The sequence below is a fragment of the Eretmochelys imbricata genome, chromosome 18 (assembly GCF_965152235.1).
Source record: "Eretmochelys imbricata isolate rEreImb1 chromosome 18, rEreImb1.hap1, whole genome shotgun sequence".
Lineage (NCBI taxonomy): Eukaryota > Metazoa > Chordata > Testudines > Cheloniidae > Eretmochelys > Eretmochelys imbricata.
In genome coordinates, this window is record NC_135589.1 from 17,300,984 (window position 1) to 17,326,748 (window position 25,765).

At 46.0% G+C, this 25,765-nt stretch overlaps 1 protein-coding gene across 4 annotated transcripts in view; it reads left to right on the forward strand.

The window, feature by feature from the left end:
* MIB2 (MIB E3 ubiquitin protein ligase 2) overlaps positions 1-25,765 on the forward strand; it is a 112,294-nt gene that overhangs the window by 19,605 nt on the left and 66,924 nt on the right. For 3 of the 4 annotated variants that reach the window (XM_077837617.1, XM_077837618.1, XM_077837619.1), the window contains exons 2-3: positions 19,292-19,610; positions 23,578-23,749. In XM_077837617.1, coding sequence (XP_077693743.1) covers positions 19,364-19,610; positions 23,578-23,749 — 419 coding nt within the window. In that variant the 5' untranslated portion in view covers positions 19,292-19,363. Of the gene's footprint in view, positions 1-19,291; positions 19,611-23,577; positions 23,750-25,765 lie in introns of those variants that run through there. The other variant, XM_077837620.1, reaches the window with a different exon arrangement.

A 25,765-nucleotide genomic window follows, 5' to 3' on the forward strand; every position in this document is an offset into this window, starting at 1 on the left:
ATGTAGAGCCATTCTTTTAAAGTCCCATGACAAGGCTAGTGCTACATTGCAGGGCTGGGTAGACTCTGCTTGTCAAAAGAGGGATAAACCCTGTCAACTGTCCAAAGTGGATAACTAGAAAGTAGCGAGTAGCACACTGAAGGGTCAGCATAGGCTCTTAGCAGCATGACTTCTGGAGGCCACCCACACAGCTGCAGAGAAAGCCCTTAAAGAAATCAGATGTAATGAGTGGAAGATAGCTGTCAGACGGAAGGAACTCAGGCTTCTGCTTGCACCCACAGCAGGAGAACTAGGTAGTAGGCCAATGGGTGTCACTTCACCATAACGATTCTATTATCCGTTTAATGAGCTGTGTGTGTGGTTTTTATAAATTTTTTTAGAGATGCTGAGCCCCCAAAACAAACAGAAGGTAGCATTTAAAATTTTGGGTTTTTTGGCAAAGATTAAATATATTTAAAGGTGAGTGGGATCCATGAGAGCCTTATCGATGAGGAAGTGGCTGGGAAACTCAAGGAACTGATCCTAAATGCCTGAGATGCCTGTATTTGCAGCTGTGCCAGTGATTGGGAACCACTATTGTGTCCTTGTTCCTGGACAGAATCCAGCTGAAGTCAATGGGACACCACCAGGCTCAGCACTAGCCCTTTGTCCTCCCCTTCGCAAGTAAACATGCTGTAATAGTTAGTGGTTTGGCACCTTGCTGCTCTACTGCAGTTCCTAGAGGAGTGGACCTTGATTCAGACATCGCTGGCACTGATGTGAATCAAGAGTAACCCCACTGAAGGCATTGGAGTTAAGTTGCTCTGAATTTACGCTGACTGATGGGAGAGCAGAATTGTGCCCCAGGCCTGTAAGTCTGAGCAGCCGTGTGCTGTATTCCTAGTTCGCAGTGCTGCATGTTTGTGTACTGAAAATTACTAACCCACTTGTGAATTTGCCTGAGCTACAGCAGGAACAGGAAAGGACAAAGCGAGTGGCATTTGTTTTGAGGGAGTTAATTGGCCTGCAGTCATTTTATGTCAGCGTCTCTGACCACAAGGCTTGGGTAGTGTTTATGTGATAGTGTTGCATGAACAGACAGATGCTGAGGACCAATGTGAAGCACAAATCCTCTTTTCTTATCTGCTACTAAAATCACAGCTTGAGTAACCACCTCTCTGTTCTGCCTGTTAAGCACTTATCTCTGATCCAAAGGGATCCTTGTCCCTTTGGATATCTGCATTCAGTGAATGAGATTACAGCTACTTCCAAATATTGATTTTTTTTTATTTTTAAAAAAATAGGGCCCTTATTCACACTTCATTCTCAAAATCCTTGCAAAGCTTTCTGCTCCTCATCAATGAAAGCATCACAGCCGCATTGGCTTGAATTCTGTGACTGCCACCCTTCTACCTTCCTAATGTGTAACTGGGAGGGAGCACAGTCTATGGTACAGGACTGACAGTGGTAAGATCGGGATTTACATCCCAGTTCTGCCACTGATTTGCTTTGTGAGCTCAGGCAATTGTGTAAACGCTACGGGCCTCAGTTTCCATGTTTATATAGTGGAGGTGACTCTCTTGCTATATTTGTATGGGACCTAGTGAAATGGGGGTGCAGTTCCAGTGGGGGGCCTCAAGGCACTTCTGTAATAAAATTGAACAATAATTTTTACCCGCTTTGCAATGATATGTGAACAAAATGGTTAGAAAATTCCTAAAAAAATAAATAAAACCCAAGCAAACCTCTGAGCAAAAACCAGTGCTAGGAAGATGTGTGCTAAAGTTCCCTGCTCTGTCACTCTGCTGCTTGCTGCATCCTGTTCCCCCAACCTTTTGTTTCTACATCATCTCTTTAGGTTGTAAGCTCTTTGTGGCAGGGATCTTATTTTGTGTTCCTAGAATAATATTGGACACTTAGTGCTCTTCACCCATAGATTTAGAAGCACTTCACAAAGGTGGGGGAAGGATCATTAACCTCATTATGCAGAGAAACTGAGGCACAGAAGAGTTAAGTGACTTGTTCTGGATGTCTAGCAAGTCAGTGGCAGACATAGGAGTAGAACCCAAGGCTCCTGAGCCCTGTCTGCCATTATGCCCCAGTGGAGTTTCTAGCATGCCGTTGGGTGATGTCAATAATACTGTTTCAGAGTAACAGCCGTGTTAGTCTGTATTCGCAAAAAGAAATGGAGTACTTGTGGCACCTTAGAGACTAATACTGTGTGAGCATACCCAACAGGATTTGGTCCCTAATCTAATGCCTTGCACTTGGCTGGCTGAGTGCCGTACCTAGCGAAGACAATGGCAAATGGATGGCATGTGCCTGCTGTCTGGGCTAGTAAGAACTGTCCCTTTAAGTGCAAGTCACAGCTCTCGGGGGCTGTGCCAGATGACAGCCAGAGAAGAGGGAGGCTTTGTGCTGTATTTTAAGCCCCGTTGAGGGTAAATGAAGAGCAGGGATTTCTCTGCAATCACAGCTTGGATTTTTCTTCCCACCACACCCGATCTCCAGGCTAAGCAGCTCAGGCAGCAAATTTGTGTAAGGAGAAACCCCAAAGGAGTTTGCTGCTCCAGCCGTGGGGAGGCTGGACCGATCTCAAGTCTCCTGCATTCCTGGACCGTTTGGGGAAGCTTGCCACCTGGTTTCATTTAACAAAGTGGGCCAGTTTCTCTGTTCTTGGAGACAGGGAAGGGGCTGTTTTGTACTGACGTGTGGGGCTGGGGGTGCTGCTGGTTTCCAATTCAGCACCAGCGTGTGCCCAGAACAGTGCCATTCTGAGAACTGAAACAAAACTGCAGCAGCTGTTTCTCTCTGTGGGAACCTTTCTCCCACTTCCTCCCCACCTCCACACCATTCAGCTTCTTGACTCTGCTGGTACAAAGAGGAGGCAGACTGCAGGCTTCCAGGGTGCTAAAATAGCAGCAAACAGAAGAACCTGGGATCTTCCGTGCTTAGTTTACCCTCTCCCTGTTGAGTCAAACATGGAGACTTAATGTTGAATCTTTCTGGGAATACAAACCCCTTTTCATGCCTTCCCACCCCTACCCCCCAGCCTGGACTCTCCAGATACCATCAGTTTCTCCTGTGGCAGCTCTTGAGAGGGCAGATCTATTTTAATAGCTGCCTGTTTAGATATGCCAGCTGTAGCCTTTGAGGGGGTGGGAATACATCTTGGAGGGGGGGTGGAAGGATGTAGCATGAATCTTAACCTCCCAGCTGCCTGTTCGGACTCGCATTACTGGGTGGCAAGGAAGCTTTTGGATCTTCCTGGCAGACCTTTGGTCTGCTCTGCTGTGCTCCAGAGAAACTGTCTGTACTCGGGCACGTCTGCGGAGATGCACCTGCTTTGCTGCTAACAGGTAACGGCTTTTCCCAAGCTGAGTTGCGTTCGGTGCTGTCTGTGCCGAGGCAGACTGTCTGTTTGAATAGCTTGGGAGGGTCTGATGATGACGCCCCTGTCCTCCAGCCGCAGGGTTGTTCGTAAGAAATGCGCCTCGGTGCGTCAGGTGCACGTGTTTGGCAGTTGCCGTGGCACCCATTTTAAACAGAGGCTGGGACCAAGCGTCTTCGCAGGGTTATTTGTCGAATGCTTGCCTCAGTTCTGCATTGACTTCTAGGGACCCTCCTGCCGATTCTCCCTCTAGGATTCAGGTCGGTTCTAACTCCATAACTTTAGAGTGGGGAAGTGTTGGCACTTGAAACTTGTGGCTCAGATAACTCTGGCCTCAGTCTGATGGGCACCAGCGTAGCTCCACTGACCACTCTCAGTCCCCGTGAGCCTTGCCCCCACCCCATTACACGCCCTACGTTTGAAAGACCAGGCAGTTGTAACCAGTTTTTGGAAAGGGTTTCTCAGCCTCTATTTCTTTCCACCTTCTTCACACCCACCCCACTACCTCTAAGTAGAGTGAAAATGAAGAGCGGGCACTCTGACCTGCTGGGTAAATGTTAGACACTGCAGGTCTCCATAGAGATGGATCCTGCATAGTTACAGGCTGGTTCATTGACCAATTACAGAAATAAAAGTCTTTCTGGGGGCTGGAGGGAAGGACAGGGACAGCAAATCAGGCTGACTTTTGAGAGAGTGGATTTTTTATTTTCAAAAGTCTTTTGTGTATTAAAGATAGAAGGTTTGGGACTTTTTAAAAACATTAATACAATGGGAAATGCAGATTTTTTTTCCCCCCCTTTCTACAGTTTAGCAACAAACAGAAACCCCCCAAGTGCTTGGCCTAGTATGTCCTAGTAATCATAAAGTTTCATTTCAGCTAACCCATGTGAGCTGGGGGAAGGAGAGTGAGGACTGGGGGGAGAAGTGCGAGTTTGTAGCATTGCTTGGCTTATTGGGGTCGGGGGAAGTGGACTCTGCATTTACTACACAACTGATCCCTTCAAGTGGGCATCTTTAAGGCAGGTAATGTACCCCAAGGACAAGCAAACTTAGTCTGAGGAGACAACCTCATCTGGAAAATACAGCATTGCTTTTAAAAACGCTGTTGGTTGCTATGCTAAAACTGCCCCAGCTGGTCCTTCCTGGCTCCTCCCCTTGCCCCTCTCCACAGCGCAGAAGTAACTTGAGCGCCAGCAAGTTAGCCCATTGGTTACGCCTGCCTGCTTACTACAGCTTGTTTTGTTTCCAGTGCCGTAGGATGTTGGAAGGTGCCTGCAGAGGTGAGCAAACAGCCGTGTAGTTGCAACATCGCAGGCTGGCTTTCTAAGGCTAGCTTGACCGAGGAGTTGTGCGCGCCGAGCGAGCGGGCAGTGTTTCCCTATTCCGTTAGCCGAAGTATTTTCTTACCTCTCTAAAACGGGATTGGTAGCTCTCGCTTCTGCACCACAGTAATGTGAAGCTCTGGAGCATAATCTGGATGCTCTTGATTTACGTGAAGCTCTTTTAGGGTCAGGATTCATGGATCCTGTTCTGTCTCTCGGTAAGTTATTTTAAGCCCCAGGCTTGTGACAATGGAAGGTGGCACTTTTCCCTTGGTCTTCCTGGCATCCCTGCCCCTTGTTCCCCAGAACTATATGACTCAAACATCTTGGGGGGGGGGGGAAGGGGGGGGGCTCTTTGTTTTAATGAGCCGTGCATTAGGAGAGGAGTGCTCCCACTTTATCTCCAGTAAAACTCAGGATCCCGACTGCTGCTGACTTGTCAGACGGTGTATGTTGTAACTGCTCTAGTCATCTGGGTGGAAACAAAGAATGTTTTGATTCTCGTCCTTGTCTTACTGTGCTGAGCACGTACAGCTCTCCCACAGATTAGGTGAGAAGGCAACATGCTCGGTACCCGCTTGCGTGCGCGTGAAAGGCACACGGCAGAAAGGCAGCCTTCTGGGTCAGCAGTCAAGGGACTGCATGAAGGTCGCTGCCGCACAGATAACTTCATTAGCATCACAAGCGTACAATGGAATACGAAACAGCCTGGAAAATGACTTTCGCTACGGACTGGTCTATTGGAACCTCAGATTGTCAGAGCAGAGCTGTGGAGAAGGTTGGGCTGGACCCTTTTGTCTCTTCTTATGAGCCTTATTCACAGGGGCTGGAGACTGTGAGGCCAGACTGAGGCTCGGTACGGGCGTGGCGGGGCAGTAAAATGGTCTGGTGGTAGTTGACTTTCAGATCTGTATTCATTACAGTGGCTGTTTGGATTCCTTATAGCTTAAGAGGACTAACTAGCTCAGCGTCCCTTCAGGTCCCTCTGGTATCAACACAGACCTCTGGCAGCTCTGCCGTGCGATGGCCAGTACCGACTCATAAAGCGAGGTCTGCTCTAACACCAGCGACGACCAGCCGAGCGGTGGGGTGGCGGAGTCTCTTTCACAAAGTGCCCCTATGCAGGTGTGGGCGTCCCAGTGGCCACGGTGCAAGTAAGGCCTGTCGCGAAACCATAATGCAGGGCGGAATGCTGCGAAGGGGGAAGGGGTCTCTGGATGCACAGAGAAAATGATGTATCAGCTGCGCTCAGGGTGCAGAGTGACGTAACCCAGGCCCTGCTGAAGTGAGGCCGGTGCTCGGCTATGAGCCCACCCTTCCATGCACCTTTCACAGCACATAGGGGGTGTCAATCCACCTGTGGCTTGAGTAGCCACTGGCTAGCTTGCTCCGCTGTTTAGGTAGCAAGGGAGTGTCCTCAAATCACAGTAACTTTTTCCTTTTGCGGGTTTGAGAGGCAACCTGGTGTGATTACTTTAAAAGCAATAATTAGTTCCCTTTAAAGACCAAACCCTCTGGAGCCCTGGCTGCATAGCTCACTCTAGGCCTTGGGGGCGGACGAGTAGCATTCAGCTCCTTGCAATGAGGGGGACACAATTCTCCACACTTCCTTGGGCCACATACTGCTCTAATTCCAGGCCTCTCTCACACTTTGTCAGTCACAGATTCCTCTCCCTCTTGTATGCCATGCCTTAACCTACTCAGGTGTGACAGCAAGACTTTGCCCAGGGGAAGCTGTGGGGGAAACTCCATATTAGCCACACTTAGGTCCCCTAGCTTGCTCTCCTCCCCTAGCTTTCTCCATCAGAATAGCTGATTGTGGGCCCCTAGGGAAGTAGTTTGGCTCAAAACAATGCAAGAGGAGCCCATTTACGGAACTGTGATCTGGAACAAGGGGAGAGCAGGCGAATCCACAAACTGATCATGTTTAGGAAATGCTACAAAACCTTCTACTTCAAAAAAGCCTTTCCACCATAAGAATGGCATAGAATGGTACGCTCAACACTGAGATGCCCCTCTCTGTTTCTAAATCCCCTACCACCACAAATTGATTGATTTTTTTTCCTTTCTAGAATTTTTTTTAAAAAAAATTAACCCCACAGCCATAGAGTTTTGACTATGCGAGGTTCCAGAGATCCTGTCAAGCCCAACAGGGACATGGCTGTTTAATGATTTTTAGGTGGAAAGTGCTCGGATACTAAGGGGATAGAGTTTTCTCCTGCTGCCCAAGAAATAGAGACCAACAGGTGGTCTATTAATAGTGCCACTCTAAAGCAGTGTTATAAAAGGGGATCCTTTCTCTGCCCTTTGTAAGGAAGGAAGTACTCGGTACCCCCATTTTACAGAGTGGCAAGTTGAGGCAGAGGGCTTGGGTGAGTTGGCCAAATTCATGCAGTGAATCAGTGGGAGTTCCTTGCCAATAATTGTGTTTTCAGGCCATGCTTCTCTGTTCTGGTCATTTGACATATCATTTTTTTCCACTGAAGAAGACTTAAAAATAAATCTGATCTTCCCTGGAATGTCCACCTACATTTATATATGTGATGGTCCAGTTATGCCTCAAGTCCATAGGGTGCCACAATAGAAATATGAGTGCTGCATTATAAATTGTTGGATGGAAATATGATTGCATATGCTCATTTCACTTTGCCCCCGTCCCCAAAAGAGCGAGAACTGGAAAACAGCATAAGAGGAGACAAGGTTATTAGAAGTTCTGTTGTTACCCTGCGAAGACTGAACAGAAATCTAACCATTTTTATTTGCCCAAAATGTTGTATTCTGTTCCTCAGTGGACACTGAAGGTGGTACATGGCCAGGGGAGGAGTTGATTCTTAGGCCTCGCTAATTCTACTGTCATTGTTGGATGTTATTTTTAAACACCACAGTGCCACACAGGGTACCAAGTAGCTCCATGAACTCCATGAACTCCACTTCATGAACACGAGACGTCACACTTGCCTTTCGGTTTTTCCCGTGGTAGAGAGGTGCCCGGCCTGGCTGGAACTGGCCCTGCATCCAGCATTTGCAAAGGGATGTTGCGTTCTTAGTTTCTTGTCAACATCGGCACCTTGGTATCCTGTAGTGCTTACTTGTAGAATGTCTTAGGGGCCAAGTGCAGTGATGTTGTAGCTGTGTTTGGTCCCGGGATATTAGAGAGACAAGGTGGCTGAGGTAATCTCTTTTATTGGACCAACTTCCGTTGGTGAGTGAGACAAGCTCTTGAGCTACACAGAGCTCTTCTTCAGGGACTAAAGACCGCTGCCGTGGGATCGGGGGAGCCAGGAGATGCGCTAGCATGAAAGGATGCTGCTGGGGCAGATTTTCAAAAACACAAATAGCAGTTAGGTCTTAACTTCCATTGAAAGCCCATGGGAGAACCTAATTGCCACTTGTGCCTTTGGCAACCTACCCTAGTGCCTATGTAAGGAATCCATACCCGGCTTTGGACAGGTTTGTGACTTTCTGATTCAAAGGTCATGAATGGGCTGCATCTACACCAGTATTATCTGCTATCCGGAGCAGACACTTAGACCATTCACTGGGCCCACCCTAGACAGCAGGGTGGCTGGAACATGCGTAGCTGGTCCACACTGGCACTTCTGCTAACATCAGCTGAGCTGCAGCATAGGGAGATAGTAACAACACAGACCAGTGTAAGGGGTGGCTATTGTCTGCCAATAATCAGCTTTTTCTTTCCAAGCACATTCAAAATTGTCTCTCCCAGAATCAATCCCAAGCTGACTCCCCTAGATAAGTGAAATGGGCAACTCCAAGTGACATGGCTCTGGAATGCAGGGGTCCTCTTAATGGACACACTCCAATAAAAGCAATACCTGGCTTGCTTTGTTGCTAATATCAGTGATCCCCCAGCCATAAATGATTCCTCCCCTCTGCCCCCCACCTTACTGGTGTGAAGAGCCTTTAAAAATGTACACAGGGGCTTTGTGAAGCCGTTGGTTGAAGCACAAAAGCCAAGGTGCTGCATTGTTTTTCCAGTCTTCCAACTTAATCAAGCTCAAAAAACATTGCCATCACCTCTCTTTGGCGGCAGTTCCAAATATCCCCTGGTTTGACATCAAGAGGAGATCATGGGAGTTATGCACCTAATTTCCTGTCTGCCCCTCTGAAATCTTACCCCAGAGCGGTGCATTCAACAGAAGATGTCAGGGTTTTTATGCAACTGTAACTGTGCATTGGAAATGTTCTGGCTAGCTTGCATGTCCTGCCCATCTGTTTTAAAGCTTGGGGTGCGAGGGTCACTGCATTGAATAAAAACCAGCTTAACCTATTCAATCTGCCAGGCTGATTTCATAGCCAGGGTCTGTCAGAATGGAAGCAACAACACAACAAAATCCAGCCCTGCTTTATTTATTTATTGATGGGGTGGATTTGGAATTGCCTGTTTCTGTGCAGAAAAGAGGCTTTCAATTTGCTTGGTAAAGGCAGCTGTCACTTTAAATGCAACAGCTGGGCTGTAATTAAGATTTAATCTAAATGAGAGAGGAGCCTTGTAAAATAAATATATATAATTTTTCCAGCTGTGCACACTGATGACATTGCACATGCAGGAACCAATGACAACACTGATGATGATGTTGTGTTTAAAGGCCTGATGATTCAAATTTTTTCCCCTGCTTCTCGGGCTCTGTAGCTGGTTTGCCAGCCATTGTTTTTCTGAATGAGAAGGATTTGAAAGCATTCGAGTGGATCTGTAAATGGAGACATTTTTGTTCCTTTAATTTTGCCTGCATAAAAATGTTTTTTCATGGTTTCTTTCACAGCTCACCATCCATTTGACCAATCATGCAAAGGGCATTCTGGAGTGCCGGGGGCTGCCATACTGCCAGCATTTCCTTTCCTCTTGGGTTTGCATTCCTGCTGGGTTAATAAGACGAGCACATGTCATACTTTTCTGGGGGGAGCTAGGAGAGGAATAATAAACCACCCCTAAATCGCCTCTCTGGGGATGAGCATGGGAGCGAGTCATGGCTGATAGGTCATGAAAGTTGCACTGCCTGCAGTCTGTAATTAGAATGCATCCTCTCCTGCATGTGGCTTGCTGTGATGGATGGTGTGGGCCTCTGGCTACAAAGGTTGTCCTCGCAAAGGCCACTGTTCCTTAGTGTGGAGATACTCATCCGTCAAGGCCTTACTCTCTCGTGTGAATCTAGTTTGGGCCTTGCAGAAGTCTGTAGAAGGGTCTTGAATGCAGGAAAGGTGAGGGCATGGCAAACAGATGGGAAGGTGTTCGATGGGTAGGTGATAGCATCTGGAGTGGGGGGAGAGACGGATGGAAATGGGGAAAGGAGACTTAACAGGGTGACGGAGGAGGGTGTGTGTGTGTGTGAGAGAGAGAGAGACCTAAGAGATGAGAGGGAGGCTGGAATGGTATTTTGTGGGGCTTTGTAAAGGTTGGGGTATATGTACAGTGGAAACACAAACCCCACAACAGCAAGTCTCAGACCCCGGGTCCGCTGGCTCAGGCACGTAGGCTAAAAATAGCAGTGTAGATGTTCGGGAGCGGGCTGAAGCCTCGGTTCTGAGCACCTCCCCCTCTTCTTGGGTTTCAGCCTGAGCCTGGATGTCTACCCAGGTATTTTTAGCCCCTTGGCATAAGCCCCAGGAGCCCGAGTCAGTCGACCTGGGCTCTGAGGCTCGCTGCCTCGGATCTTTTTTTTTTTCCCCCCAGTGTGGACAAACCCATTGAAACACGATGGACAGTCGGTTCCATGTGAACCGATATGTCTCCTTCCCTGCTGCTGTGTATCCCCACCCTGCAGTGAGTTCTTTGTGAGCACCCGTATGGTGCTCATCACAGGATCGAGGCCTTTGCTTCCAGGAATTATTTCGGGGCAGTTCTACAGCCTGTGTTTTGCAGGAGATCCGATTCGATGACCGTAGTGGTCCCTGCTGGCCTTAGAGCCTATTGGCCAGAAGAGGGGAGATCATTCCACAGGACTTGCCAAGCGGCTGTGATGCGTGTTTGTGTCTAAAGAGCGTGTGTGATATCAGGGAAAAATTGGTTATACAAACAAATCAAGTGGAATGGGACAGGTAAAATGAGAACATGATGGAAAGGCTGTGGTGTGTCTGAAACCATGAAGTGATGCTGCAGCCACTTGAGCTGCTTGTTTGTATGTTTCCTGTTTAATTTATTTTTTTTCAAACCTCACTTCTGTTTTTACGATTGTGCCAGATGTTCGCTGAATTAGTGCTGCATGTTTAAACAGAGCAGCGACTGGATCATTAAACACGTTTTTGAAATAGTCCGGTGTTGGGGCAGTTATAATTAGGACAGTTTGCAGACAATTTATGTAACTTGATGGAAAAAGCAGAAGGCTCTGTTTTTGGTTTGCAAAGGATTTGATCTAAAGGATGGGAGTCAGGGGGTGGAGGGAGAGGAGGACTCATACTCTGGCATATAGATGCCTACAGCAACTGTCAGTAGTCCAGAGAGCCCCAAGGTGTTTGTTCTGCTGGTACTGTGTGTTTGGTAACATGGGGAATTGCAGTGGTGATTAGCAAGCAGGACAGCAATATGGATTTTTTTTGGCAGGCCTGGGAACCCTGCCACCCCCATGTCAAAGACAACTGAAAAGCCATGGAGCCATCACCTGAATTCTCTTGGGTGGTCTCCATCTCCTCCCTTGCAGCACTGGAGTTGAGAGGCTGCTGCTAATGCGGATGGTGGATTGTGCATCTCATTTGTCCATGCTCTGAAGGGGAAGCGGCTATTCTCTCCCCCACCCAAAAGTCTGTCTCCCACCAGAGCCAGGCAGCTGAGAATAAGTTATTTTTAGGGCTGTTGATTAAAAAAAACGTAATTGCAATTAATCGCACTGTTCTACAATAAAATAGCAATTGAAATTGGTTAAATATTTTTGGATGTTTTCTACATTTTCAAATATATCGATTTCAGCACAGGATACAAAGTATACAGTGCTCATTTTATATTATTTTTTATTACGAATATTTGCACTGTAAAAATGATCAACAAAAGAAATAAATATCTTGCAATGCCAGCTACAACAGTGCCATGCGAACCCCTGTCCTCACTTTCAGGTGACCCTGTAATTAAGAAGTGGGCAGCATTGTCTCCTGTAAGTGTAAACAAACTTGTTTCGCTTAACAATTGGCTGAACAAGAAGTAGGACTGATTCGACTTGTAGGCTCTAAAGTTTGACATCGTTTTATTTTTGAATGCAGGGTTTTTTGTACATAATTCTAAATTTGTAAGTTCAACTTTCATGATAAAGAGATTGCACTACAGTACTTGTATGAGGTAAGCTGACAAATATTTTATTTGTCAGCTTACCTCATACAAGTACTGTAGTGCAATCTCTTTATCATGAAAGTTGAACTTACAAATTTAGAATTATGTACAAAAAACCCTGCATTCAAAAATAAAACGATGTCAAACTTTAGAGCCTACAAGTCGAATCAGTCCTACTTCTTGTTCAGCCAATTGTTAAGCGAAACAAGTTTGTTTACACTTACAGGAGACAATGCTGCCCACTTCTTAATTACAGGGTCACCTGAAAGTGAGGACAGGGGTTCGCATGGCACTGTTGTAGCTGGCATTGCAAGATATTTATTTCTTTTGTTGATCATTTTTACAGTGCAAATATTTGTAATAAAAAATAACATAAAGTGAGCACTGTACACATCGTATTCTGTGTTGTAATTCAATATATTTGAAAATGTAGAAAACATCCAAAAAATGTAAATAAATGTATTCTATTATTGTTTAGCAGTGTGATTAATTGTGATTAATCTCTTGACAGCCGTAGATTTTTTTTTTTCCCCCCTAAGCCTCCTCCAGTTCAGATTTCATTGTAAAGGCTAGTAATAGAGGTCTGGATTAAGCTGTGTGTTAGATTAGGTAGCCAGACGTTTAAACTCTGTCAAGTGGAACTGTAAGAGTCCATGATTTAGCAGTCTCTTCCATCTGCAAACTTCTAAGCCACAAGATGGATGGATGCTATAAATATATCTAGCTACTAGGCTCTGATCCTGTCTGACATGTCCCAGGCTTCTAGCCGGACCATGCTTTTGGGATCTTAGTAAACTATATCAGAGGGAACAAATCCAGAAATGTCTCTTAGGAGGAGCGAATGGCCTAGATGACCTATAAGGGCCCTCCATGAAGTGGTGCTCTCCCTCCCTTCTTGTTGTCAGGCATGGCTCTAATGCTGTGTCACCCTCCATTCAGGGGCTGAAACCCTGCATTATGATTTGGGGTCATTACTGCTGAGCTATGCAGGTCTGTGGGTTTAACTGTCTCCAACCAGTGTCTAAAGGGTGTGGGGTGTCTCTGGCTGGAGAAGGTCTTGGAGTGAAACTCTAGAAATGGCCAATCTGAGGGAAGAAGCTTACACGGTTCCTATTTTTCAGTTACTGGTAAGTCTCAAACCTCAATGAGGGGCGAGTTTGGACATTAATGCTGGGATAGTTGATGGGTTATGGACTTGGTCAGTGTATAGAGATGGAATAAGATTTGTATCCTATCTATTTTAATTCTTAAACCAAATCCTCTCACTTCAGAATTTCCAAAGCTGGTTTGATTTCACAGTTCATGCAGCGATGATTATTACAAATCTTCCTGCTAATAGCATTGCACGCTGGAGAGTCCAGCTGTTTCTTTAGCAGAGTTCCTTCACAGTTCAATGGCTGGGCGGCAAAATCAAAACTTTTGCAGGATACATCTGTGTGTGTGTGTGTGTGTTAAATCACTGAATCATTGAAACTTGTCTCTGAGAAGGGAGTTTTGCAAAAATTAAAACTTAATCTCAAATTATCTTTATATACAGCTTCCCTGTCCTGGCCATGCGCGCATGTTCTTATGTCTTCTTAAATACGAGGAAGCAAGAAGAACTAAGGCCTCCTCTACCTTCCCTTTTCTCCCTGATCAAAGCAAATATGAGAGAGAGGCTCAGTGGTGTACATGGGGAAACATGTTTGCATTGCTCTCCTGGCCCGCTAGGTTACAAAACAAAAGAGTGGCTGAGATCCAGAGGTGGCTGCTTAGCTGTGGTAGGGGAAGTGAGTGCTGAGTATGTTCACCGATTGTGACCTGCTTTGGGATGCAAAATGGCTGCAAAGAACATGCTCTTTGAACTGTTTGCACACCATGTTTAGGGAAGGGGAGAAAACACTTCCTCCTCCCAAAGGTTGAACTCTAAACTGAAATTAAGATGTGCCCTGGCCAGTGGGGCCCCTCTTGTAAATAACAAATAGCTTGTAATTTAATGCTGGTATGGTGTGTTCATGCTAAATGAGTTAGCAGTTTGTTTCCTACCTAATTATGAAATAATCTTGAGTGGCTGACCAGAACCAACAGACAGACAGTACAGAGCGAAGAAATGTTTTAAAAATCCAGCAGTAAATCACTGCATGGGATGGAGTGTGATCTAGTAGTTACCTCGTCCACACTCAGTTCTGCACCTGATTCAGTATGTAATTATGGACAAGTCATTTCTCTCCTTTGGTTTTCCATCTGTAGTATGGGAAGGGGATGATGATAATAGTGAGCTAGCTCCCCAGGGGCTTAATTCATTAATGTTTGTAAAGCCCATTGAGATCCAGGCTTTGAAAGCGCTGTAGAGTAGCAAAGCACTAATAAACCATCTCCGTGCAAGTGTATGAAACCAGCGGGCAGCTAGAGTGTATGTGAATGAACACTGATGTTGCCTCATCTGCCCTTTAATAGCCCTGTGAGTGGGAGGATCTGGATATTTCCTTACCAGACTTTTATTGACAAAATACTGGAGATGATGTTGACATTGGAGAGAGGCCAGGACAGAGCTATATCAACAGGTAGGTTGGTAATCTCTGTGGGGGAGGGCCAGACAGGGAGTGCAGATGTTCGGGGATGAGTCTGTATTGCTGGGTCATGGCAGTTCCCTCTTCTCTGAGCATAATTGACAGTGGCCCTTTAGGATCAGCCTAGCAGCTTCAGAAGTGGTTTGTTTTCGTATTTGACACATGAACCTTCCTCAGACATTTGTGAAAGAAATGAGCAAGAAACATTTTGATCTAGTGCTAAGAACAGTATGCAGAGAATCCTGAAATGCAGTTAAGATCCTCGGTTTGTTTGTCTGGCTTAGTATATGACTCTTTATTCCCACCACATCTTTAAACTTCCACCATGTAGGACAAAAAAAGAAAAGGAGACTTGAACGCTGAGGGGTGGCTATAGCAGCGGCAGAGTGTGTTGCCTTTGAAGTCTGGTGCTGCACTTTTGCTGTCAGGTTTGGGGCACGATTCCACAAGATGGAAAGCGCCCTCGCTTCCCACTGGAATCATCGGAAGATGCTCAGCACCTTGCAGGATTGGACATCTAGATGGAGGGCTGTCATGGGGAGATGGGTCCAGCCTCAGCTGTGACATACTTAGCTCGCCTCCCAAGGTGGAGAAAATGAATAAAGGCAGGTCATGGGGCTATATCAGGCTTCTGGGGTGGAGATAGGACAGAAGCCAGCTGGATAGGAGGTGGACTGCAGGTAGGAAGCCCTGTAGAGTCTCTGCTTGCTGGAGAGAGACTCAAAGGAGCCCAGGCTGGGCTACGGCATGAGAGCAGAAGGTGGATAGACTATCTTGAGAAGATAGACCAGAAGAAGGGGGTGTGTTCATCTTGAGGCTGGTGCCAAAGACTTTATCTTGCGTTTAGTCTGGACTAAGTATCACCTGCAATAAATACTAACTAGCAGAAATTACAAGGAACACGATGGTCAAATGGATGAATGTTTGTGTGATATGCAGTATTGTAACATGTTAATCATCGCGGGAATTCCTCTTTAATATCAGAAATAATACAGAATCCATTTTAATCTCTATTTTTAGTTCACATAAATTGCAATGCAAAAACATTTCCTATCCTTGCAGCCGTTTTTATTCTGGCCCCATCATTCTGCAGCGTATCTCTAACCACCTGCCTCTAAAAGGGCTTAGTTTCAAGTGACAATTCATGGCAAATGTCATTTATGAACATTTAGGGCCGAATGGGAGCTGTTTCAACGGCATCTTAAAGCAGAATTTAGCTCTCTTTAGTACTTCATTCAGAAATACAAAGATCTTTAGGAAGAGACTGAATGACCTATTAGGATTAAAAAAAAAACATTAAGCTAAAAGCCAAAGAATACAATTTTCACCTCAATGACAACTCTTACGTCACTTTTGGAAAGGAGACTTAAGCACTTGGAAGTCTGTTTCATTGACTTTCTATGGGACTTAGCTCTTAAGTCATTGAGGTCCTTTTTGAAAACTTTACCCTATATTTTAAATAAAAATATTTCTTCAAATCACAGAAATGGGGTGGGGAGGAGGGTTTCCCTGACTTTTCTGATGAAAGACTATTCACTAATCATTTAACCAAGACTGACAAATGTAATCCCCTTTTAAGAGCAGGATTTTTACTCTTGTTTCAGAAGAAAGGTTATTGCTTAAGCAATCTACTGAACTGACTAAAGTTTGAAGTTAGTGAATGGGACAGGGATGTAATTGCAAACTATAATCCCTCATTGTCCTCTAGTTGGAAACCAAAATAGCCATGTTAGTGTTAATAAGTTGCTGTTAAAATTTAAAATCCCAGCAACATCTTTCTCTCTCTCTCTCTCTCTCTCTCTGGGTGAATATTATTTATTTCTAATTTTCATCCATCTCCAGCCCAGGACAAATCTGTCTTACTGGAGAAACACAGTGAATGTCTTAAAGAAAATCAGAGGCTTCGTGGATCCTCAAAAAGAAAAGGAGGACTTGTGGCACCTTAGAGACTAACAAATTTATTTGAGCATAAACTTTCGTGAGCTACAGCTCACTTCATCGGATGCAAGATTGGATACAGACTAACACAGCTGCTACTCTGAAACCTGTCTTCATGGATCCTGTATGTGCAAAAGATCAGTGAATAATATTAACGCAGTATTTGGGAGGGAATGAGTGCTGCGGTACTGAATGGCTGGGGGAGACCAGGAATAGGCAGGAACTAGATTGATTTAGGGATTTGGGGGTAGGCTGGAGATTCCTTCACCTCTGGATCACCAGTTCAAATCTAGCCAGCATCAGTAGTGGCAGGAGGTTGTTACCATCTGATGGTTATTCGACCTGCATGAAATGGGTTTCTTTAATCTCAATTCTGCTCCCAATGGACTGGTATCCTTGCAAAAACAACCATGGCAGTTGAAACTAATTGATGACCTTTGTGGCAGCCTGAAAATAACTTGGCTCCAGACCGCATGACCTCCCTCCCTTAACTTGCTGCATTTTTTTTTTTTTTAAATAAATTGTGACCTCAGCATTCTTTTCTGCCATGACAAGCAGCCAGCCCTAGCTGTGACATACTTTCCCTCCAGGCTGCCCTGACTTGCTGATGGCTCATCCATCAAAGACGAAGCTTACTTTTTAAATGTTGCTGAGTGTGGCTTTTCAAAGGCTAAGGCTTTGGGTTGTCTTCAACCCCCCCCACCATATTTTAAAATGAAAACTATTTATAGGGGTGCGGGTCTAATCTTAGACCTGTTAACCAAGACAGGGACTCCGATTTAATGTGTGAAAGCAGTACAGTTCATGTGCACGTTCCTTCTTTAAAATGTTACCAGTGGGGATGATGCTTCTGTGCCTGGTTTCTCGTTTGATCATGACTCGCTGATTGTGTTGAGAGTTGAGCCCTGTGAATTGAACTGTTTAACGCTTGCTGTGGCTATTGGCACACCTCCCTGTAACAGGCTATAACTCTTCCCTGCGCTCTTTTTGTCTTGGGATTGATCTTATAGATAAGTAGGAATGAAAGCCACATGAATCCTTGCAGTGCGTTCTAGGCTTCCTTCTCAATATATTTTTGCAGTGTTCTGACACACTGTTATTTCCCAGAAACTTTTGCTACAGTCTCCTTTAGTGTTTCCATAGTCTACAGAACTACAGTTTGCTTTCCGGTCTTCTGAAGATGACCTAAATGTAAATGCTTGAATGACTGAATTCTCGACCAATGGAGGAGTGGAGGAAAGATTTTGAAAGGCCTTTATTAGTTTGTAACCATAGTGAAGATAAATAGTTTGAACACCTTTTGGTGAAACCTCTATAATACGGAAATGAACTGGGTAGCGTATGGGCACTGCTGCCCTCTAGTGTTGGAATCAGGACTGCTGAACTATGTGTCATGAGGCCTATACTGATAGCAACTAAAGGAAGCTTGGTGGTCCAACTTGGTGGTCCCACTGGACCAACTCCTTCCAGCCCCCAAATACATCCCTTCCCCTCCTCTCTCCAGCAGACCTGTTCTACAAAAAGGAATCCTGCATGCAGTGTGACCTTGCATATACGGTGTGTGTGTGCGGTCACGCTGTGCAGGGGACACCATTTTGTAGAGTGCCTATTTCAGTAGGTAGATTGCGGCGGTGCCCTATGATGAGCTTCCGACCCACAGCACTGAAAATGTTGGACCTTGGCGGGGGCCTGTATGTTTGTAGGAAGATGATCTGTGCTCCGTTCATGATGAAAAGCAGGAAGTTCTAAGTTTGCCCTGGTATGCAGCATACCTATAACCATAAAATCTTAGCTGGCTGCAAGTTGGTTACGATGCCAACCAGATCTGGGACACCAGTGCGATAGGGAAAGATTAAAATGATCCTGCAGCTCCTCTAACGAAACACAAGCTGCTGCACAGACGCTATACCAGATCTTGGTGTGTGGAACGGAGGAGCGAAGCACAAATTGGAGTTGGCTTTGTTCATAACCCTGGAGCGATCAGAGCTGTGCAACATGCTCCCAAAGAAGAAACACTCCTTTGAATTTCTGGGTTTTATTATACACTCTAAACTGGGCTCGTGGACACTGCTGTGGGCCCAGTTTTCAGGAGAGGTGGGGAAGGAGGCAGTGTTCTGTGAAAGCAGGTGAAATTTGGCTGTTTCAAATGTCTTTTTGGTTTAACCTCAGGCTGAGGCCATAGTGGTAGGGAGCAGAGTTCCTCAAACAGAAGTGTCTGCACATATCCATGTGATGAAACCTCTGTGGCTGGTCTAACAGTGTGGTGGGAACCAGCATTGGTAACAGGACCCTAGTTGGTGGGGAAGAGAAGCCTTTCTCCTTCCTTTCATTTCCTCCAGCTTCTCACGCCGGGGGAACATTATGGATGGGACAGATGTTCATAACAGAGCACTACGTGAGTAGATGTAGTTTTGTTTGAGGGCCTGAGGAAAGAGCTAAGATTCATACCAATTTAAATGCTGAAATTGTTGTCAGCTTGGATGAAATCCTGGACCCATTGATGTCTGGGAGATTTTTCCATTCGCTTCGATGGAACCAGGATTTTACACCCTGTCTGCAAGGGAGAGAATTTTATTTGAAGTTCCAGGATGTTCTTCTGTAGTATAACACCTTGCTACCCAAAGCAGCGCTCAACCATTTTGGTGCAGGCGGGGGAGAGGCAGGGGGAATCTGAGTTGACCAAAGATGACCTGTTGGGTTTGACTGACTTGAGCAGAAAATGCAGAATCTAGAAAAACATTAATTCAGTGAGCCCTTGTAGGCCTAGTTTGTTTAGCCAAAATGATTTACACGCGCGCCTTGCTGTACAATGTATCTTAACTGTGTGCTTTCTTACTAGGTGTGCTGGGCACACGGCTCCCTCCATCTTGCCTTTGAGATTCCCTGCCAGTGAGGGCCGCTGTACAGCGTGATGGACTTGGACCCATATGCAAGCATGCAGGTCGGGATGCGGGTGGTCCGCGGAATTGACTGGAAATGGGGCAATCAGGACAACGGCGAAGGGAACGTTGGGACTGTGGTTGAGATTGGCCGGCAAGGCAGCCCAACAACACCGGATAGGACTGTGGTGGTCCAGTGGGATCAAGGGACCAGAACCAATTATCGGACTGGATTCCAAGGAGCCTATGACCTTCTCCTGTACGATAATGCACAAATAGGTAAGGCCAGTGAAATATTAGTTGGACATTGAGAAGAGGTGCAGGCATGTATTTCAGTAAAGCTTTCTGTTTTAGCATACACAATGTCTGGCTCAAATGACAGCCATCCTCTCCATCTCCAGGTCTCGGAGCTGCTAGGGAGACTCGGTATGGGTGTAGATTGGTAGCCAGGAATTCCGGCATACGAATTCTGTGACACGGGAGGGGGGGAATCACTAAATATGTGTCTGATTCATTTGTAAAAGGAAGATAATACTTCTCTGCGTGTATTCGTTAGTGTTAGCACTTTCCATTTTCAGAGTGCTGGGCAAGGTACCAGTATCACGGGAGGTTAAATATCATCAGAGACAGCATGTGAACTAGGCTGCCATACATGCCCAACGAGTCACCTGGGTCTTCGTCAAACATTCTGTCCACTGCTCTTGGCTCATTGTCTTTTCACGCCTTTAAATATTCTCACATTTAGAATGACAGAGCACAACTGCCCAGCGCTTTCACCTAAACAACAATATCTTTTTTTAAGGGGTGGTGGGGAAAAGATAAACCTCAGCTCCTTAAAAAGCAGAGGCTGGTCTGAAGCCAAACCCCAGGTCCAAGCAGCCCTAGAACTTTGGGAAAGGTCTGACCCCAGGCCAGATGTAGCTTCTGGATTCAGCGGGTGCACTGTACTAAACTCTGTTGTAAATTCATGGGGGGCAGCCTAAAATCCATAGGTCAGCGTCATCCCCCTTCACCTCCTCGCCGCACTAATCCTGGCCTGGTGTGGAGGGGAGCTGGAGAGTGATCCTGCCCCACACTCACCCGGCAGCAGTGGCTCCTGTCCCATTGGGCTGGGCCCAGCTCCGGGTATTGTGACCTTACACAAGGAGCTGCAGTACCAGTGGTCTTTGCCCTCATAAATATCATTAATATGAACCTGTAGGTACCTATCCATGAAGTATAAAAAAAAAATCCATTGTCTTTGCACCCTCGTTTTTGCTTTCTGTGGGTACTGTTGAAACCATGCTAAAGCTATCCTTGCTGACAGACTCAAACTTTGCAGCTCAGAACCAACTCTTAAGAAAAGCAGTTTAATTTCCATCATCTTCGTGTTTGACTCCAACAGCTTGAAAATTGCACTAGCCCAAAGTCTAGGACTGGCAAAATGCCTACAAAACTTACTGTTAGATCTGAGATACCATTACATGGTTTGATAGATACCTTGTAAGTTTCTGGGGCCAGATGTGGATGCTTTATATCATTTGAATGCCAGGTATCAGCCTAAAATTTCTCTGATTTATTCTACTTTGCAGTTGAATTTTGATGCGACTTTTAGCAGCTATTGTCCTGAGAACCCTGAAGCCAGAAAGCAATGCTTTATACTATTGGGAAGCAGAGACTCAAGGCTGCTTTCAGATGTAATATAAACCATTTGGGTCAAATTCTGCCTGCAATGTAAATCCAGAATGTTTTACTCAAAGTTAGAGTTGCTCCGGACTTGCACCAGGAGAGCTGAGCAGAGAAGTTGACCCCCTGATCTCTAATGCAAGCAGCTAGAGAGATGCTGAACATATGTAGGAAACTTGCAAAGGATTGTGGGAACAACTTTTCAGATATGGATGCCTGAGGTATGTAGGCACCAAAATAAAAATGCCCCTGATTTTCATAGTTGCTGTGTAATGCCAGATCCCTCGGGAGCTATGAAAATCAAGCCCCTCCTGTTTAGAAGACTCACTCTAAGCAGCCAGAAGTGAACATTTTGGCATAGTTTTACCAATGTTGCTGGGTCATGTAAACGATTTCCAGTATGCTTGGGCCAGTGATCAGAAGGATGTAAGGGAGGGATCCACTTGTGACTGCTTTGGGTCCCTGATTTTAAATTGTTCTTAATGAAATCTGAGAGGAGACTGGTGTCTGGAGATGGAGAATTCCTGTTTTAATGAATTACTCCTGGGTGTTGTGTGCATCTGTGATCGGAGAATAAAGGGAAATAACATTTTGATAAAGCAATTGATGTATTTAATAAAGATTTTCATTGGTGAGCAGAAAAAACTGCTCTGAAGAAAATCAAAAGTTGCTCCCATGTAACATCATTTTATGAAGCATTTGAGTTCATTTGCTTTATTCTTCTGTCGCCAGAGCATGAAAAAGGCACTGAAAGCAGCCATTAACCGCTAATCCAGAGTAAATGGGAGGTGCTCCCATACAGATGCTCACTGAGCTTCCGAGGCCCCTTTTCTTGTTGAGACTTTGCATCCTAAACCGTTATTAAAACTTCATTTTCAAAGTAACCCTCCCCATGAATGCAGAACAAGCTCCCCAGTACTGTGTGCACTGCTGCTGCTTAGTTATGTTTCAAATTCGCTGAGACACGTGTTCAACATCAGAAGGGCTGAAAAGCGAGAACCGTTCCATAGGAAAGCTTCCCAAGCAATCTCACTGGAGTGGTGCTTGAGCTGGGGCATGAGTGCTGGGTTGCCAGTGGCTGAGGGAAAGATCATGTATTTTCGTGGGGAGTGCTCTGATCTGAAACCCTTTCTGCTTCGTGCGCCAGGCTGAGCCGTTAGCCTAATCCTCCTCCTGCAGAGGCTGGCGAGGCGTGGCTAGGTTCGGTCAGGCAAGCCGACGTGGAGGAAGCAGGAAGAACGGGCCGCTTTATTTTGTTGCTGCTCTTCTTAGGAGCAGCTCTAAGCATGAGCTGGGTAGGCAGCCACCTAGGGCATTAATGGCTAAGGTTTGCCAAAAGGTGAGATTCCCCAAACCCATCGAGTGTCAGTGGGATCAGAGTGCTTAACTTTCCTGGGCGTGTCTGGAAATTCCAGCCCAGTTTTCAAGGCTGGGGGGCACCATGCTGCTTAAACACTGCCGCAGAAAAGCTTTCTACTTCTTCCTCCAGCCTTGAGGGGTGGCTTGTGAAGCCAGCTGGCCAGGAGTCAGTCATGACTACTAGTGGGGAGAGGAGGGAAGACCGAGGAGAAAGATGGAGGCGACCTGGGAAAAGGAAGAGATGGAGACCTGCTGTCGTGCCTCAGATGAAAGGCAGAGGGAGGGAACCAGAGGATTCTTTTCCTGGGGTACCAGGATCCTAAAGCCTGCCTGCCCTTGTCTCGCGACTGATAGCAAATTGTCTGAGGCTAACAAGACATCCCTTGGGCTTCCTATAGATGGAGCCAGAAGAGGACCTCTGCTCTAGAATAGTATAGTCAAGTTTTCAGGAGTGAGGATGAATGCATGGAAAACTGAAGTGCTCAGATACTATTGGAGTGGGGCATAGAAGTACCATAGATATATAAAAGCAGTGTTTAAAGGCTTTGGCAGGAGTTAAAACAAGTAGAGCTGCAGGACGAGTGTGTCAAGCTGATCACCTTTTGCGAGTGGACTCTGCTGGTGTAACATTTCCTAACAATAAAACAATAAACAGTCCAACTTATTCTCTGTGCAGGGTGTGGGTAGGAAGGTGAAATGGGAACTTCAGATCCTCTTGTACAGGAACCTGCTGAAAGTGGTTCACAACAGTACAGCACTCGGAGTACCCTCTAAGTCAGGGGTTCTCAAACTTCATTGTACTCTGACCCCCTTCTGACAACAACAATTACTACACGACCCCGGGAAGGAGGGCTGAAGACCGAGCCCTTCCACCCCGGGCAGGGGGGCCGAAGCCCGAACCCCGCCCCCTTGGGGAGGGCGAAGCCAAAGTTTGAGGGCTTCAGCCCTGGGCAGGTGGAGGCTGTAACCCGAGCCCCACTGCCCAGGTCTGAAGCCTTCAGGCTTCGGCTTCAGCCCTCGGCGGTGCGGCTTGGACTTCTGGCTTCAGCCTCAGGCCCCAGCAAGTCTAATGCCAGCCCTGACAACCCCACTCAAACAGGGTCACGACGCGCTTTTGGGTCCCAACCCACAGTTTGAGAACTGCGGCTCTAAGTAATGCCATCTGAGCTCTGTCCAGTGCATTCAGCCTCTGATGGGTTGTGTGTGTATTTGGGTTTTTTAGGTGTGCGCCATCCCAACATCATCTGCGATTGTTGCAAGAAGCACGGGATCAGAGGCATGCGGTGGAAGTGCAAGGTGTGCTTTGATTATGACTTGTGTACGCAGTGTTACATGAACAACAAGCACGACACCTCACACGCCTTTGAGCGCTATGAGACTGCCCACTCACGACCGTAAGTCCTTGGCTGCTTGCCAGATGATGAAAGTTAACCATGTTGAGTTGTAAAAGTCCCAGGGAGCTGTTTGGGGAGCTTTGCGGAAGAGTGTGAGGCTTGCGCCTGTATTCTTGTCAGTAGGATTGGTTGGGGAAAAGAAAAGTTTTTGTTTGTTTTAAAATACATGTAATTTATTGAAACATTTCTGGATTTTGGAAAAAAAACAAACCAGAATTTTCATGAAAAAGTCATGTTAAATGTTCAGTGTTTCTGCCAAAAATTTGCTTGACTTTTTAGACCAAAACAAACTTGAAATATGTAAACTTTCAATCAGCTCTGCTATTCGGGATCTTGCACTGTACTCTTGTCTAACCGCTGAATGTCTATAGGCAGTTCCATTGCCTGCAAGAGTTCCAGAATCAGGCCCACACTCTGTACTGCCTCTTTAACAGCAAAGGGCCCCTGGATTAACTCTGTACTGTGTGCTGGAGCCATCTTTTTAGCATTTACAGAGACATCTAGTGTTTCTGGAGAAATGTTCACAATTATGTTATTTATCAAGCATCCAAAGGTATACCAGGCTGTTCTCATTGATGTCCACGACTGTTGCTGTAACCTGTAACAGGCAGACAATGCAAGGCCCAACTGCTGGGTGTATGCTGTCATGGGGAACAGACTCCCAGCTCTGTCACAGTTTCTCTGTGCCACCTTGGAAGTGTCACTTAGCCTCTCTGAATCTCTACTATCCAGCTGTGAAAAGGGGATTTTAATACTGACCTATTGCTGTACAGAGGATGTTTTGAGTCTTAATGTTTGCAGAGCCTTGGATGACTTGCCCATGGATGTATGGGTACAGACTGCCAGATTAGGGAGAAGAATGCCGGAGTCTTGGCTCTCTTATCTCTTTCTCCCCTCTCTCCACAACACCCCTTCTTTCTAACCACTAGATCTCATTGTCTATGCAAATCCTCTTCACTTATATAGTGGAATGCAGTTCCTGATTGTTTATAATGCGGCACACAGTGTTTATAAAAACTGTTGCTTTTGGGATTCGGGGTGGGAGGAAAAGCATTCATTCACAACAGTCCTTCACCACCTCCCAGTTTTCTCTCCAAACTTCAACCTCTCCTCTTCCCTGTCTTGTGGTCCATGAGCCACCCAGCACTTGGGATGAGTCCACTGAGCTTGCAGTAGCTAAGCCTGGAGTTTGAGGTATAATTCTGAGTGTACTTGGATCCTGCCAGTTTGTTCCAGACTCTACCTGGTAGGTCTGTCTACACCAGTGCTAAATTGGAGTAAATCATTACTATTCTGAGTTGATAGGATTTCACCCAGACTTCACAGTGATGTAAATGGTTACAGAGGTGGCAGGGCAATGGAGAGAGAATCTGGCCTCTGGTGTGTGAATCGTGTTTGTTTAGTGAGGGAAGTAATGTCAAAGGAATGCAGAGGGCCTGATCATGGGTGAGCTGTAGAGAGGAAGAGTGCAGGGGATGTCCTTCTGTAGGCGTTACGATAATACAAATAGTAAATCCCTAGTGCATCAGTGCCACCGAAGGCCTTTCTATGGCCTTCATTTACGCTAGTATCAGAGTTCCTCACAAACTTCAACATAGTTATTCTCGCAACAGTCCTACAGGGCAGGGCTGGTGTCCCCATTATACAGATGGGGAGCTGAGTGATGATGCGACTTACCTGTGGTGTCAAGGAAAGCCTGAGGTGGAGCAAGGACGTGAACCCAGATTATCAGCTAGTGCCCTAACGATTAGGCCATCCTTCCTCTCTGACTGCAAAGCTTTGAGGGGCACAAGACCCTGAGGCTGGCAGTAGGATAGCAGGTGGGGTGCTAGCAGTCTGACCTGTAGCTGAATCCCATAATCCTTTTTGGATGAGTATTTGCTCTGGTGAGCCAGATACCCTCTCCTCCCTCCCTTGAAAGACACATTTACAAAATCTTTTCTCCTTCATGTCAGTGCAAACATTTTATTATATTGGGTGTTTTTTTTTTAAAGATTAAGGCCTCCTGGTATGTTA